We start from the raw sequence: 18,424 nt of genomic DNA, 5'->3' as shown, positions 1-18,424 counted from the left end.
AAAAATAAATATGAAAATTGGTGATGTTGGGTGATAAAATGTTCAAATTTAGTTATTCGTGATCATCGACGGAATGATCAATGTATTCATTGAAGGTTTTCACAATTTTCTTTTCTCGTCCTGACGACAGGTGAGGCTCTGCCTCACTTGCCTCCACAAACCGCATGTCACTGGTTAGCACCATCCCTAATAAATAGTAAATTTCAATATATACCGATGTTGACTTGACACAGTGTTAGTGACGTGCATCCGAGATGATGTAAAACTACAAGTTTCGTCAATATCATCATGTAGGGCACCGTTTGCGTCGAATTCAGTTTATTACATAACAACAATGCCTGATGCATCAAAATTACGAATATACTGGTTTCCACAATGACATAGACATGTTTCCTTCGATCCGATGGCTTCATAATTCGTCGACACGAATCTAAAAATAGCGATCGCTGGAATATAAACACATACATTTTAATGTAAAATACTTTATATATTAATAAATTTCGGTTGCATTGACTCAAGTAGAGTGGTTCTCAACCTTTTCCCCCTCGCGGACCGGTGAAATTTCAAAAGATATATGGCGGACCGGTGGACATTAAAAAATTAAATCATCCTCAAATATAATGTATGCAGCCTTTCTGCGAGTATGTTACAAAAGCAGGTGTCTGCAACCTTTTTGCTATTCACGGCTACATATCGATTACTTATATGGCCTACGGCCGCATTCCAGGACATAGTCGCAATGAACTAAGTGGACACCCAACACCCATGTTAAACTGCTCATGTCCATTTCTGGTGAACTCCGGACTAATCTACATTTTCACATCGTCTTACTATACGCACCGAAATCGCTACATAATGGTCATTGGTCATGTTATGAATAATCACTGGAATCGATTATGATCACGCCAAAGCGAAATTGTTTTCAGATTCACAAACGTATTTCGTCATAAATATTCGGAGTTTCACATATTACTATCAAACGTTTATCCTTTCTCAACGCATGTGATCTGATTCACCGGTAGAGTTGATGGAGGGAGTCTTTTCGAAAATTATAAATGAATATACATCTTCGGCTGGGCCAATTGTTAGTATGGTCACTTTGTGTCGTGTTGGTATTTCTTAACCCCCCAGCAGAATTGTCGGTATAGTGGGAAGATATTGGAACCTCCCAAACGTTCCTGAAACAAATTTCTTTCGTGTGGAGCGCATGATTACGAGTTGGTATTCCTATGTGGGGTGCACTATTTTGCGCCGCAATTCGCATCTGTACTGAGGGGCTCAGATTGCAAAGGGCGCTACGACTATATTAAAATCGAAAAATTAATTCGCATTGTTTTTTAAAGAATAAATAAAATTACATTTTGAGGGTTTTGTTCACAATTAAATATGTTTATGATGGTATTCATCTGATTTAACGGTAGTGTCTGATCGGCGGAGTGCTGAGTCGATGTAAAATTGACTTGCCCAGATAAACAGAGGATAATTGCGAGCCGCAGGCCGTGGATTAATCGACCGCGCCAACTCAAATAATATTCTTCTCTTCGACAATTTCCAGAGATGAAGCCTTTTGGACTAGGACCAAGTACCCTGTCGAGCTATCTTGCTCATTTCCCACTACCGCCAGACGTAGCCTACTACGAGTACAATGCGCCGCACGAAAACACATGGCAACAGCGATACGAATGATCGTACGAATTGCGCGGTTTAGCAAGTCAGCTGGTACTTAGCGAGTCGATCACATGTCGCCACCGGAGACAGCTTGAACTTCAAGTCAAATGGAACATGTTTTCATGCCTAATCTTACCTCACGAAGTTATGCATCAGTTGAAAACTTCACGTTTAATTTAAATTACCAATGGATAAGCCTTCAACATCTTGCATATTGAAATTGAGGTATAAAATTTTAATATAGGGCCTACCCATAGGTGGTCAAAGTAGTCAAGAACGCTACTTAAGTAGAAGTAGAAGTAGCGACGAAAAAATCTACTCAAGTACGAGTAGAAGAACTTCTTTCATTAGCAACCTAAAGCTACTTGAAGTAGAAGTAGAATTAACTGACTTTAAATCGACTCAAGTCAGTAAGTAGTTTTGAAAGCGGTCGTAATTCGTTCGCATGGACTGTCAAAAGCTGCAAATTGAGCTATGTGGAAGGTGCGGAGAGCTTGATTCGTATTGATGCATCCCAGGAGGTATCAATTTTCGACAGAATAAGCATTCGTCCGCATCGTGGGATGTAAATTATAGTATTGATATGAAAATGGACACTAACCCTTTGTTTACTCGAACACCCCGTTCTAGAAAATATCATGACATGGCGCCCTACCCCATATTATAAGGCCCCTATAGTTTAGGCGAAGAGCAATACAGGAAGTTGTATCGGATACGGTTTCAACACTTTGCGCGATTAGTATACGTTAATAATACATATGGTGGATCCTAAAATTGTACAATGTACATAGTGGAGCTTTATTTTCGGAAAATAGAGGCATTACTACACTTGCTTTTATACTTCAACATGTATGTTCTGCTGACAAAAAAACTGGAATTAATTAAAACTCAAAGTATGATACTTGGAATAGAAAGAGAAATACGAAAAAGCGGAAAGTATATATTTCGGAACTTTGGTCTGCTAAAACAGGTATAACGTTAATAAAGCCGGAGTCCACTTTTCCAAATTAGGGCACATCCCGGGCTGCTGGATTACGATGTGACAGGCAATTGCAAGACTGCAAAACGGTAGTTTCAAGCGTTATGGTGTGCCATATTTACTGTGATGAAATATTTGAAATGAGCGACAATGCGGTGTGAGCGGAACCACGCAATCCGGTGCCTAAATTTTATTCACCGATACTTTCGTGAAAACCTATATCTGACACTCCAAAACTACTGTTCGCGAAGCGCAACGAAAGTTCTGGGCTTTACTTGACTTTTATGAAATTAAATGTTGGTACTCCGTGAAAACAGCCCCGACATTCGTCAGGCTATCTTTCTTATTAGAGTATTAAACTACTTCTACTTGACAAACTGAAAATACCGAAAAGTAAGTAAGTAGATCACATGAAATTGCGAAGTAGAAGTAGCGGAAATCAGATGTACTTGAGTAAGTACTAGAAGCCGAGGAAAACTACTTGAGTACTTCGAAAAAGTAGAAGTACTTCGTTACTGACCACCTCTGGGTCTACCTCGCGGACCGGCGGTTGAGAACCACTGCTCTAGTATACAAACTGGGGCTTTGAAATATTACTTCACATTACAGACATTTGAATGCCCATTCCATTATGGATCACAAAGTTTGAAAATTTCACATTGTGCATTCCATCGTCTGGTAATTGACCCTCCTCCGACACAACCATGCCGTATTACGTCACACAAGGGCCTCTTCATATAAGGGGTTCATGGCCATTGGCAGCATGGTTTGTGAAGAAAGATAGCAATTCTGTTAGTATTACCATTGCTTTTGATTGAACAAGAGAGATATGCTTCTACGTATAGCTTTAGAAAGTTTCGCAGCAGTGTGTCTGCTAAATTGGAATTCACCAGTTCATCATTACAATTGGTTGAGTTGCCCTCCGTTGTTTAATCTAGGCGAGATGATGAAGATGCTGAAATCTTACACTGAAGAATTGCAAAGACGAGCAAAACGCTTTCAAACTTTATCCTACTTTGTTGCAAGCCGGTTGAGAACAATGCTCGAAGAGACGGCAAATGATGCAATGAAGATATATCGGCTTCACTCCTTTAGTGGCTCAGAAATCCATGAATGTCTGATCATAGTGTCCTACAATGGTGTGGACACGAGCAAACCTCACGGCTCATTGCGATTGGTTTACCTCACACTTTCCATTTGGCTAAATGCAAGTTGACGGTCACGTTTTTACACGCTGACGAGCGCGAAATTTGATCAAATTGGTTTCAATCGAAAGCTACCGGGGTACTGATTACGATAATATACATTTCATTGCGCTCGTGTTTCTGGAAAACCCTGATATTAGTATTACACTTTGCATTGTAACGGAATTTGGTACTGTGACGCAACAATGTCGTCTTTAATAAGCAGCCGCTCCTAGAAGCAAGTGCGCAGAGAGAGTGAGTGAGTGAATGCTGAACCGCAAGCGCAACAATGGCCAATGCGCTGTCGGTTTGCGCTGCTCCTCACTTGCACCCAGACGGCATTGTTGCGTCACCATATCAAACTCCATTACAATCATAATTTGAGGCTGATTTTTAAGGGTTCCGTGACTACGAGCACAGTAATATTCATATTATCGTAATCAGTACCCCGATACCTTTCGATTGATGCCAATTTCATCACATTTCGCACTCGGCAGGCCGGAAAAAAATTACCATTAAATTGCCTTTAGCCAAATTGAAAGTGTAACGTATGCCAATCGCACTGAGCCGTGGGATTTGTTTGTGTCCACTGTCCACACCATTGTATGACGCTATGGTCTGATATATTTGTGTATATATACATACAGCCATAGCTATCAGATTTCAACGCCATTAGATGTCGTGACAGTGAGCGATTATCGTGATCAGTGTCACTAATCACTTCAGTAATCACTATGCCCTCGGTCACGATTTAGCGAGAGTCGTGCACGACGGGTTGGTTCCCCTGTCGCCACTTGAACTCACTGTGCGCTGGGCTTAAGGAATGTAAGTTCATATTGCGTTATTCTATTGAGACAATAAAATGGTACATACCTTAAATTTATTTACCAAAATAAGAAGGCACATCAAACGAATAAGGGCTCTTGGGCTCTTTCAAATAATAGCTATCAGGATCAGCCTTTTCCTCGTTTTTCGTCGTTGCCGCCGCAACGCAGAACATGGCCAGGAAGAGCACTTTCGTGATAGCGTTCATTCTCATAAGCGACTGATCTGTCACAACAAGCTCAGTTATAATACACAATGGAATTGTTATTTCCAAGTAGGCTACTTTACAAGTCTTTTGTTACTGCAGTAGTAGGGTAACGGCGTCAAACAGTTGCAATATGTTAACCATAATTCACCACGACGGATTATTGAGGCTTAGAAAGGACCCAGATATGCCGAGAGTACGGGAATGACCAGTGACTACGCTAGACACCGCATCGTATACAGCTCGGGAACTGCAACAGTCCTCAATTTCACCGCAAATACCGGCATGATCAGCCGAAGCTTTCAAAACGAAACGCGTGAAAACTAATTCGAAATTCAACTACGCACCGAATTGGCACTAACACGTATCGTCACAGCTCGTGCTTCGCGGTGGCGAGACAGCGCAGTGGTATAATCCACAGCTACAACACAAATGGGTTGTGGGTTCGAGTCCGACCGAGGTCGACTCCAGAATTCCTACCTAAGTGTTGAAGGTTTATCTAAGCTCATCCTCGTCATCTTATCCGCGTAAGCGGTGTCTTACAAAAAGCCAAGAAATGGGCCGTGCTGCAAGTCGGCAGATACGCAATCAAAAATAAGTATTATCGGCCTGGTGTAAATGACCATAGTATAGTCGACAAACACCATGAATACCACAACAACAGCTCGTGCTTCAGGATACTTCCTTCAGAAGAAGAACTCTCAGTCGCTGGCGTACTCGTCGACCGAACCGCTTCTTTATACCCTCTGCGCCGAGATTGTCGCTGATGCACCAGATATCTGATCCCAGATAAAAAGACGCACATTCGTGCTGAGAAACCGGAAGTCTATCGATCTCAGATCATAAATCACGAGGCAAACAACTGGATGAGGGATGGGTTTCATGCATACCAACAACCATAGTGTGACGTTGTAGTCGGTGGCGCACGAGAACGTAAATCATAGTATTATTAATAACAACTCTTCTGTTATGTGTGAATATATTTTTGCTGTAAATATGTAGAATTAAAGGAAGACATCCTGTAATATAATGAAGTTGATGTCACGTCGATCAGTGCTCTTCAACCGGGTGCTCTTCAATTGTACACCCTAGGCCAGGGTGTACCATAATTTTTCAAGTTTGTACCGCTCGGATTCGATGTAACGGGGTGTACCATATCTGCTTTACAATGAACCAAGGGATCACTATACAGAGGCAGTTTATGCGTGAGATCACGTTTACGGATGTGCAATATCGTACAATGTGCATATCAACTGTACCTAGGCTTACCATCTTTTGGAAATGTAAAAAGAGGACACTTTTTCAAAAATTTCAGACATGCTAAACTGGAGAAGAATTCTTAAAGACCGGTACTTTTTTCCCACTTCGTGATCGGTTGACTAAAAAAAAAAAAAAACGTCATCACTTCCGCTCAGAGCTCGAAATAACGTTTTTCTCTCCACATTGACAGGTGGATGACTGAAAAAAAAGGTCTTCTTTTCGCTCAGAGCTAAAATAACCGCTTTTCCCTCCAAAATACCCGCCGGAGCTTCACTTCTGCGCTAATTTACGGCATTTCATTCGCAATTTCCACTATATCTGACCTAAATTTCAAAAAAGAGGACAAAAGGGCGTCCTCCGAGGACACTTTCAAAAAAGTCAAAAAAGAGGACAAATCCTCTTAAAAGAGGACGTATGGTAAGCCTAACTGTACCCAGCTTGTAAATTAAATTCCTTTTGTGAGGTCATAAGCAAATGTTTCTCGCGATTTAACCGTGGGTAATGGACTTGTTGGTAAATTCTGGAGTAGAACAAGATGGAGTATACATGTATAAGTTCAGCTTGCTCTATTGGTCTATATCAGTGCTTCCCAAACTTTTTTAATGCGCGCTACCATTTGGAGAATTTTTACTGACTCACCACGTTGTATCGACCATAACAGGGTTTAATGCCTGGAAAGCGCTAGAAACTAGAGATGGTGTGAGCTCCTGAAAGGTTCAGGTTCGTGTAAACGCGATCCATTTTGGAAGGTTATGTGTGAACGCGAACGTGAACCTCATGACGTAACATGACGTCACATTGCTAATTCCAACTCTATATTTCAGTGAAGTGACAGCCTATATTAACGTGCGCGATACATAGCGACGAACCGGGCCACATAATGTCACAATGATGCAGTACACATTGACGTTTTAAACGTCGCCAAATGTATCAACTGGGGCAATCAAATGATATAATAATCCCATAAAATCTTTCCGTCGCTTTGCCAACAATTTCGACGAGGACTTGCAAGGGAATATAAGCTTACGTCTTAAGGTCTAGGCCAGACCGGGCAATGTATTCGGCGTCTGAGTATTGCTACGTTGATATTGAGCAGAGTGTAAAACTGGTTTCTATTTCCTACCGATATTACCCCATTAACAAGTTATACAGCAGTAGCCAACACTCCAGTTGCACTGATTTGGTTTTTATGATACAATAAACATATGAAATCAAGATTGATCCCGTACGCCTGCTAGATTTTTTTTATATGAGACAACGATATCAATTTCTTTGATTGGTTGAATAAGCCTAATTTGCTGACTACCTAGTAGGTAGTACCTACATGTAGTTTATTTCGCACTTGATGTTGTGTGATGAGTGATGACTGTGATTGCGGGTCAAGCTCACAACAGAGAGTCAATAAATATTCACAAACGGAAAGCTGGATATTTCGAGCAAACTTCAGTAGCAAAGCAAGTGAATTTTTTTGAGATTGCCAAGGTGCATACTCGTTTAGTGTTGATTTTTGTTATGCTTCCAGCGCCATGCATACAGTGACCCGCAGTTTCAATGCAATAAATTTCAACCAAAGATGTTATAATGAAGTGAAAATTTAAAATATGGAGAAGGTTCACATTGTAAAACCTACCAAGGTTCGTTTGGTTCCAAATATTTGAGGTTCACACACAGAACGAGAACGTGAACCCCACGTTCACACCATCCCTACTTGAAACCACTATTTAAGCGCTATCAGTTTGGTGCATATGATTTGCTGCGAAGAGAAAATTGGTACGCTGATCTCGTGTGTAAAATTTTGAAATTGTGACAAGCCTTAATAATGAACAATCTCCTATTCAGCAAATCGCGCGAAGCGCAGAAAATGCTTTCAATAATTTCATATATTTGTTCCCAAAAGTCCTTGCAGTTATTATAAAATAAGCTTTGCAAGCTTACTACGGAATCGAATGATTATGTGGTTAGGGGTGTACAAGTTCTGAATAAACGTTAAGAAGGTGTACCCCGAGGATAAAGGTTGTAGAGCACTGAATAGATTATCGCAGCAGTGCTCACATGATTACTTCTCTAATCATATGAATATACCTCGAATCGTCATAGCGCTGCGGTTCCCGAACCTGATGCCACGAGACTAGAACTTCAGTTCGAGATGTTCTCTGACTACGGGCCTTGGTTAATGTTTTACAATATTGACAATTCTTTTCCCCTTTGTATTGAGAATGCAAACAGAGCATATTCATCGAATAGTGAGTCAAATTCTGACCATAACCTGAAAGACCAAATCCTTTCTATCACGCCTAATGTGTTAGTTACTTTTTGTGTTGAGTAACAGAAAATCAGAAATATCACAATTTCTCGATAAAATATAGACACAAGTATAGAAAATATCACATTCCGTAATCTGTTTTCGCCAAGTTAGCTTATCTCCTCAGGATCCCTATTCGTATGTAGATGGTAGGGCTGCTGGCGCGTGTCCAAGGATTTATGCGGTGAATAGTATGATCTTAGTAGGTTGTTTGGTTTTGTGTGAGGTTTGTCTCAACCGTTGTTTTGTGTTGTTATGTTACGCGAATATAGTATATATGTAACATAGTCGTCTATATAAAATGGCTCCTCACTGCGATCATTTTTAAAAATCAACAATAGTTCTTTGGAAAGTTGCAGTCTATAATTATGAATTCCTGCTTGTGAACTTAGTATCACAGGCTCCATCATGTCAGAGGTATCATAAATGATTATTTCGATAAGAACCAAACCAATCCTGCGACATTGGCATCAGTACATTGCATGAATGGAGTGGTTAGGCCAGTGGTTCCCAACGTGGGCGATTTGGCGGTCTAGGGGGGCGAAAATGGCCAAGGGGGCGAAAATGGACAAAGGGGGCGACGGGGGGCGAAAACTCGGAGAAATGCCCTTTTTTTTCCTTTTTTTTTAGTCATCCCACGACAATTTAGTTGCAAAAGTGTAAAATTCGACATGGAACGGAAAAGTTGACCTTTTATTTTTAGTCAACCCTCCGGTGATTACTCTTTGTATACCGGTTTTCCGGTTCACAAAATTTGGGGGGCGATGATCGGCGTTGAGCTTGAAAAGGGGGCGATGAGTCGAAAAAGGTTGGGAACCACTGGGTTGGGCCATGGGGTGGCCAACCCGTGCGGTCCACGAGATGGTTTTATGTGGCCCGCGCGGTAATTTTTGAAACATGCTATTTTTTCAAAAAAAAAAAGATTTTACACGTAATTGAACGTAAAATTACGAGGTCAACCAATAACATGAATAGTGCGACAGCGAAATTCGGTATGTTGATGGTTAATAAAACAATTCTGGCGCTTTGTAAATAATCCATAAATTATAGTATTTCGTGGCAGATTTCTTGATGCTGTGACTATTCTTCACGATTAGCGCGATTTAGTGTAACTAGATCGGTGGTTCTTAACCTTTACTAATCCGCGGAACACTTGCGCTAACTTGCGCTAACTTGAGGAACCTCAAGATTTCGCTCATTCATAAATACAGAAATCTACCACATGACAGATCTAACTGCACATTTATTACACTGCTATAACGGAATATATATATAGGCTACGCCATTCTGTAAGTCGGATAAAATGATTGCAGATGCATTATCTGGAAATATTAACCCATTACCAAAAGAAGAAACACCCGATAAGACTTCGTGTTTCACACGCAAACTTGACAAGAAGTGCCACGCCGTTTTACCCTCAAATCACATAGAATATACAATGCATGCGCGTGTTATGAAATTCATTGATGTATAAAATTGAGATACATTCGGATTATAGATATTATATCCGCTGGAGCGGTTACAACAAATCCTCGTCGTGTCGTGGTCTATGTGTAATGTGTACACAAGACAGACGGTGGAATGTTACGTAAAAGTAAGATACGCGAATGGTTCAGGTCCGTAGAATGAAGAAATTGTACGCAGCGAAGTACGCAAGCAACACCTCACGGAGTACGATTATACGTCGATAACATCACATAAACGTTCGCTCTGCGTCACAATTGCTCTAGATTACTGGTGCACGAAAGGACCTGCCCATCACCATTGTGCTAAAAGAACAAAACCTCTTAAAATATAATTTTCACACAAAACGAAAACATTATAATGAGTGAATATTACAAATCATTGTGACCTCTGGTGTTCTTTTTCAGATACCGGTTGAGAAATGCGAGGCTTCACCTTGGAAGTCGCCATCATATTGCTCGGTCGAAATGCAACATCATGACATCAATTGCTCAATTTCAAATGAGCTTAAAAAATTTGGGATGAAAATGTCATTACTGAAGGACGGGGTTTCGACTTAAAATATCAACCTTTCATTTGTACGTTACTGCAGACGAGATATACCATACACTACAGGCAATTCGATTCCTGATCGGTCCCATTTACCCGGAACCCACGATGGCCAACACAGGCGTATCATCACTAATCATTTGAGTTGAATGTACCTCTGGAACTCCGCGGAACCCCTGAAACTGGCTCGCGTAAACCCTAGTGTGATTGCACGCATCATTCATCGGGATTAAAGATTAAATTCCTACATCGATACAAGTCGCCCCAAAAATTGTCGCAAACAGGTTGTCGTATTTTCCCATTCGTTCACTTTAATCCCATTTAACCTTGACTGTGGCGCATGTACTGCGTATCAACTCCTTGCGATGTCGGTTTCTATATTACGATCACACGGGTTGAATGAGTCGAATTGATTTCTTTCACATTTCCAGCATTCCGTTGACAGAATCGTAAATCAGTATGAGCGTGGGACGGAAAACGTAAAAAATCAATTATGATCGGAAGAAGTGATTAACGTTGGAAGCAGATCAGCCTAGTAAGAGAAATGAGCATAAGGAAATTAAACAGGAAATCATAGTCTTACGGCATTCATCACTGTGACAGCAGCATACACGAAGTGTTGTTGGGAACCGATGACTTGACGGAACATACACAACACAGGCTAGGCATCCTTCATACTTCAACCTTCAACAGGAGCAGTATACACTATACGATTAGCTCCCTGATAAGTAGTATGAGATATGCGGCATTCCTGCACTTCTACGTCTCTTAGTTTGTCATCACATTCAAACAAATTTTCTCGCATGAATAATAATTTCACACCACCATCGTTCCCTAAAGCTTTTATCAACATAGAACCCGCGCTGGGCTACTGTGATAGAATTATCGGCGGATGACTCAAGTCTGGGAGTCATCCACACTGAAGAAAAAATTGGCGACATGTCGCGGATACGACACAAAAAGTCAAGGTCTCCACGCATGCTATATTGCATATAGAAGCCAAAAGTAAGGGGTGATCTTCAAGTTCAAGCGCATTGGTGGTTCAGTGGTAGAATTCTCGCCTGCCACGCGAGAGGCCCGGGTTCTATAAAATAACGTATATATATACCAACGTACAAAATAACGTACACATATACCAACAAGCAGATTCCAAACGAAAAGCTCAAGCAACAAGAACGTCTCGTCTTCGGCCTACTGTGGAGCCATGAGAAACTCGAGCAAAAAAGTACATTGCAACTGATCAGACCCATGCCAGAAGGAGGGATCGACATGCCAGATATCGAGTCCCCAGCATATGCAAAGAGAGCAAAAAGGCTACAACAACTCAGACGACTTCAGAGCCCGATTGAAATCTGGCACGCTGAAGCGATATACAATCTGACAACGAAGGTGAGAGATATAAATTGCAATTTATACAACAACTTCTACCCTCACAGAAATACCTTGACGGAGGAATGGAGGAAAGAAAAGGAAATCTTCGACGTAATCAAAAGTGAATCGCAAGAAGTACAAGAGCTAAGCAAGAAAGAAATCTACCAGATCCATGTCAAAAGAAGACGCAGCAAATAGGAAGCCAAATGGCGGACTGGAAAGAAACATGGATATTCCAACCCAACATGAAAGATCACATTGACAACAAGCAACGTGAGATTTCATATCGCATTAACACCAGACATGGGGTGATTACTTCACGCATGTAATCGATTGCGATTACGATTACTTCTGAGTAACGCGATTACGATTACGATTACAGCAAAATCAGGAACTAGTCAATTACGATTACGATTACATTCGATAAGTAATCACGATTACTTCCGATTACATTTATTTTGCTTCTCAGAACTAATCTTAGAAGATATATATGGATTGCGATAAAAGGCCTGATATGAGAGAGATTACAACTTTCTTTATAAATGACGCATCATTTGCTTGTTACGTCATAATGTGAAACCATAATGTGTAACCCAACTTCATAGGGAACGATTTATCGCACCCAACGATTCTTGTCAAGTATGTAACTGACGCACCCTAAACTCCGTAATCGGGCGAGGAGCGAGCTCGAAGGGGACTCAAAAATATTTCGTAAACCAACATAAATTATAGAGTACTTTTGAGAGATTTAATTAACTTTAAAATTTTCTTCGAGCTTCGCGATTTAAATGACACTAGATTGATTTTCAAATGTTTTACCTACCCCCCTCCCCCTCCCCCCCCCCCGAAGAAAAAAACATGCTATAGGAATAGGCATTTCGGTGCCGGTCATTACCGCGCCACGACACACCAAAAGACTTATGCAGTTTCGGCCAACATGCGACTCCACGAAGTGTGCTACTAAAGAACAACCTTTGGCGAAACTTTGAGTGTTTGTCCATTGTCGATAGCTGCGCTGGGTGGGTGCGACTAATAGTCCTATCCTTTCAATCTCAGTCCACAATACAAATGCCACCCGAGAACTCACAGAGGAATGTCAATTTGTGTGTGAGTCTCACGAAAGTTTTTCTTTTAGTCTGCTACGTTTGGACGACTACAATATCTTTTGATTATATAACATACCGGAGGTCACGAATTACCAACATACAATAAAGCAATTATAACAACATACCAGATATTATGATTATTGTGAATTACATACCCTCGGCTCTACAGCTAAATCTGACCATCTGGGTGAGAGCGGATTAAAAATAAATTGTAATATAATGCAATGATAATATTATAGACGAAATTCAGTCTTTAACTTGAAAATTGACCGCCCTGTGAGGGCCCAAGACCAACGTTTAGAGTGGACAACGAATTGCTGTTTTGGTCCTGATTCTAGCTACAACTCACGCTGAGATATTATATACGTGAATGGCTATGGCGGCAGGTCCAAATGTTGAGTAAAGAATTGCGAAATAACCATTGACGCCCGTTTCAAGCAAAGTCATATGAGAATAAGATAAAGTGAACGTAATATTCTGCCTTCCACTTAGTACAGATACTGCAAACTGCCGTTACGAGAAACGGCAAAGAACGGCTCGGTTATCATATTTATCAGCAGCTGTTGATTTCTAATGATTCATAGTGGAAATCGTAATGTTTTATTTGACGAATACAAAATTTCAAATCTTTGTCCGGTGTGCGTACGGCACGCACGTACAACATAGGCCTACTGCTCACCAAGCAGCAATGGTCAAACTGCGTTTAAATAAGCATACCCGAAGATCAAGCCATATGTTGCCATTTCAAACTAGGCAGGGTCGTGATTATTATCCTGCTGGAGAGGTAGTGGCGTCTGGATTGTACTGATGACCTGATATACAGCATGGCGGATGTTCACACTACAATGTGCATCGAATACATCTATTTACTATGTGTGGATACTTCTTACGTAATGACGGGCGAAGCTCATACTTCTGACGTAATAATTAGCAGTGGCGTTCGAAAATCAGACGTTTGTGCTATCACTGACCTAGTATATTATCTCTTCCTCACGAATGTTCAGTTTATGTATTAGTTTTTCTACAAATAAAAAGTAATCGTTCTTTCACAAAGAAATCGATTAGATATGGGAAGTAGTCGATTAAGGTTACGATTACTTCGGATTTTTTTCGAATGTAATCGATTGCGATTACGATTACTTGAAAATGCTGTAATCGTCGTAATCGATTACGATTACTAATCGCGATTACCCCATGTCTGATTAACACTGCGAGTTACTTTACAGGCTCCAGAAAAACAAACGCGGGTTGGATACGAAGAAAAGACGCCTACTTGAAAAACAAATGCAAATTCTGCCAACACGAAGAAGATACCCTGCACCATACCTTCGCAGAATGTGCAACTTACAAAAAATGTTTCTCTCTTGTCATACAGGATCTTGGGAACGACTTGCAATCGGCTATCGACGATACACCAGACGAAATCATACGCAACGTATACGACGGACCGCAAGCTCCGATGATAATAAAAGTTTTCTTGAACGACAAAGCCCTAGTGTGGGAATGGAAAAATGTACTCGACATCCAAAACGAATACGCCCAAAACATTGACAAACGCATCAACGATATACGTAGTAAAATGTACCGCAAAATCGAAGCGGGACCACCCAGCCTGTCCCAACCCACAACCTATCCTAAACGCCCCAACCTCCCATCCCATCCTTCCAACCTTTCTCAAACCCATACCACCACCCCCACCGTCACCACCAACAACCCACCCCACCCCGAACACCCGACACACAAACACACACATACACCCTAACCATCCACCAACCATCAAAATCGATTAAAATAAAGACTTCAAAAGCCTAATATGAACGATACGCGCATACGAACTCCAACTACCAACGGCTTCAACTACGATCTCGACTACAAATTCGACTCCGGCAACGGCAGCGATGAGATGACGCGATGATGGGAACGAATCAAACCAGAAGATTCGCTTTTATGAAATTATTGCTATTTTATATACATACTTGAATAAAAATCACAAATACGGTTCGATTCCCGGCCAGTGCACTTTTACTTCTGTACCAATTCTGTGCGGATCGGTAACAGTATTGATTACAATTTAGCCAACGAGAGAAGATAACAGATGGTATCATGAACTGGCTGTTGCCGATTTCGTCCTGTTGTTTGTAACTTTATACCAACATCTATACGGGCTCTTCCTTGCCACGTCTTAAAAAAAGAATAAATCATTCGTTGGCCTCCTCCACTTTTACTGACCCCATTATCCTTCTTATGCAATCCAAAACTTGCATTGCTTGTATTATGAATTCAGAGGTGGTCAAAGTAGCCAAGAAAGCTACTCAAGTAGAAGTAGAAGTAGCGACGAAAAATTCTACTCAATTGCAAGTAGAAGTACTTCTATAAGCAACCTAAAACTACTTGAAGTAGAAGTAGAATTGACTGACTTTAAATCTGTTCAAGTAAGTAAGTAGTTCTGAAAACGACCGGAATTCGTTCGCATGGATTGTCAAAAGCTGCAAATGGAGCTATGTGAAAGGTATAAAGCTTGATTCATATTGATGTATACCAGGAGTTATCCAATTTTCGGCAGCATAAGCATTGGTTCGCATCATGGGATAAAAATGATAGTATTGATATGGAAATGCGATACTAATCCTCTGTTTACTCGAACAGCATGTTTTAGAAAATATCAATGTATGGCGCCCGCCCCCATAGTATAAGGCCCGTAGCTAAGTCGAAGAGCAATACGGAGAAGTTGTATCGGATACGGTGTAAACACTTCGCGCGATTGTGTAGCTTTATTGTCGGAAATTAAAGGCATAACTACACCCTACTTTTATACTACAACAATCAACATGTATGTTCTCCAGACAAAAGAATTGATAATAATTAGAACTCAAAGTATGATACTGGGAATTCAAAGTGAAATATAAATACTACTTCCAAAAGCGGAAAATGAACTTCATGTCTTTAGTCCAGAAAGTTTCAAACGTTGTATGCTAAAACAGGTCTAAAGCTAAAAAGAAATTCAGAGCCCACTGTTCTAGATTAGGACACGCCACGATGATATGATAAGTAGAAGCTAGATTGCGAAACATCAGTTTCAAACGTTTCGATGGGCCATATATGATGTGATTAAATATTTATTATGGGCGACAATGCGGTGTGACCGGAACCACGCAACCCGCTACCTAAATTATATTCACTGATACTTTCGTGAAATCATATTGGTCACTCCATATCCAAAGTGCGCGAAGCGCGATGAAAATTCTGGGCTTTAGTCAACTTTTCTGAAAATTCAATGTTGATGCTCCGTGAAAACAGCCCCGAAATTCCTCAGGCTATCTTCCTGATTGGAGGATCAAACTACATCAACTTGACAATTTGAAAATAGAGAAAAGTAAGTAAGTAGATCACAAAATATTATGAAGTAGAAGTAGAAGTAGCAAAAACTGGTTCTACTTGAGTAAGTACTAGAAGTAGAGGAAAAATACTTGAGTACTTCAAAAAAGTAGAAATACTGCGCTACTGACCACCTCTGATTATGATCCCACTGAGAACAGACCAGTCGACCCCAGCAAGTTTTTCTTAGTGTAGTTTAAACTCTTTTCCTCCACCATTAAGTTGATTTTCCTATTATTTCCATGCGCCATGTGATTGTCTTTTCGGTTGGACGAATCGATAAATATCTCTCTATACTTTTTATATCTATTGCAATCAGTGTTGGGATGACTCGAGTCATGACTTGACTCGAGTCAGACTCGAGTCACCTTTTTCGTATGACTTGACTTGACTCGAGTCACTTGCTAAAATGACTTGACTTGACTTGACTCGGTGTGTCAGAAATGTGGATTGACTCGTGACTCGGAGCAAAATCCACGAGTCAATTTCAAGTCATCAAATAATCGGTGTCGATAAAAGTCACTGAATCTTGCATATGTTCGGATTGTTCGCAAAAGGTTGGCGTAACCTGTGAGAGCGACCAATCATTCAATGATCGTGCGTTTTACTGAGCCTCCATTGTTCTCTCACAAATAAATTGACCACAAACTAATTAAGTGATCGAAGCTTACAGCTTAAGTTGTCATAAACTAGTAGTAAAGTAATTTGATGGCAAAATTTCTATTTCTGTTCTCTGATCTCACATTAACCAAACCTCTTGCTTTATTGAAATTGAATTCGAATATAGATTATATAGGCCTACTCCTCAACCATTGGTGCAGGCTCGAATTGTATCATATAAATATGTAAATGGGTAATGTATTACATTTTATCAATTCGTTTATCTATTTTCTATTCTTAATTTTGGATGATAACTATAAACTGAGGATATGCAATTATACCTACGTAGTTAAACAGTTCAATACGTATATTTGAGCGATACAGCGCCTTCTTGGATGTCTATATTCAACTCTACATTCGTTCATCGGTTCAGAATCAATGACCACTCAATTGCTATTTCAGACAGCTAGCAAAATGCAATGACGTAATCATGCCTCATACTTCGAAAAGGCAACTTGACTTGAATTTTGACTTGACTCGTGACTTGACTTGACTTGACTTGACTCGACTTGACTCGAGTCACCTCCGAAAATCGAGTGACTTGACTTGACTCGAGTCACCTTCAAAAATCCATTGACTTGACTTGACTCGAGTCAAAATGTGCAATGACTCGAAATGACTCATGACTCGAAGGTAGTGACTTGATCCCAACACTGATTGCAATCCCGCTGGATTGCGACCGCAAAAAGAAAGCTACTCAATACATGAAATTGCGATTTATTTATATTATTCGTTCATATCTAGATACGCTTAATTCTTTCATTACTTAATCGTCACTAAGCATAACTATGACTACGTGTCTCGATTCCTCGTTAGTATATTGGTGAGTATCCCCGACTGTCACGCGGGAGACCGGGGTCGATCCCCCGATGGGAAGCAGTTTTTTCTACTCACAGTTTTTTCTACTCACAACGGAAGTGGTTTCTAATCCTGGTTCTGACCAACTTCTGAGCGTAGATTGTAGAAGGTTTACCTTGGCTCCTAATCGCCGACTTCACTGCAACTGCAGTGCACTTAAAAGCCCATAGAGAAAGTGAGCCGTCCTAAAAGTCGACAGTAAATATCAGATCGGGACGCATGGGAGTATAAGAGACCGCAGAATGACTGCGACAAAGATCGAGAAATGGCCATATGAATACGAAAGCAAAGACTCCATGAATATTACGAAATTAATGTCGTGCTGAACAATTTCCATTCAATTCAATTTATTGCGAACTATTTCATCATTTCAATACACCGCAAGACTGATGTACAACGACTTGGAGTAGTCTTTGAAATCAGACACAAGGCCTGAAAAGGCGATAAGTGTTGTGACCATTAGGCTATTACATATTCAATACAGCATTTATTGCGATACAAGGAGTTTGCCGCTTGTCGCTCAGCATTACCAGGAAAACATGGAGATATGGGGCAAGGCTTAGAATGCATGACAAGGTAATTTCCGCATCTTCACTGCCCAGCGACATATGCACATCA

General features: G+C 40.6%; 1 protein-coding gene across 5 annotated transcripts in view; it reads right to left on the bottom strand.

The window, feature by feature from the left end:
• Positions 1–301: 301 nt before the first annotated feature.
• The window catches only part of LOC145445031 (tripartite motif-containing 13-like), a 412,502-nt gene continuing 394,379 nt past the window's right edge, over positions 302–18,424 (bottom strand). For 2 of the 5 annotated variants that reach the window (XR_013916858.1, XM_080323129.1), the window contains exons 2-3: positions 4,705–4,881; positions 302–446 (exon numbers count right to left, since the gene is read on the bottom strand). Coding sequence is in view for 2 of the 5 variants with exons in the window: in XM_080323129.1 (XP_080179255.1) it covers positions 4,785–4,881 (97 nt within the window). In the remaining 3 variants the exon portion in view is untranslated. Of the gene's footprint in view, positions 447–4,704; positions 4,882–5,505; positions 5,643–18,424 lie in introns of those variants that run through there. The other 3 variants (XR_013916855.1, XR_013916857.1, XM_080323130.1) reach the window with 3 other exon arrangements.

The sequence above is a fragment of the Botryllus schlosseri genome, chromosome 8, assembly GCF_051294905.1.
Source record: "Botryllus schlosseri isolate E-star chromosome 8, Bs_hap1, whole genome shotgun sequence".
NCBI classification, from domain to species: domain Eukaryota; kingdom Metazoa; phylum Chordata; class Ascidiacea; order Stolidobranchia; family Styelidae; genus Botryllus; species Botryllus schlosseri.
Note: the sequence above shows the minus strand (reverse complement) of the source record. Positions and strands in the feature narration are given on the sequence as shown.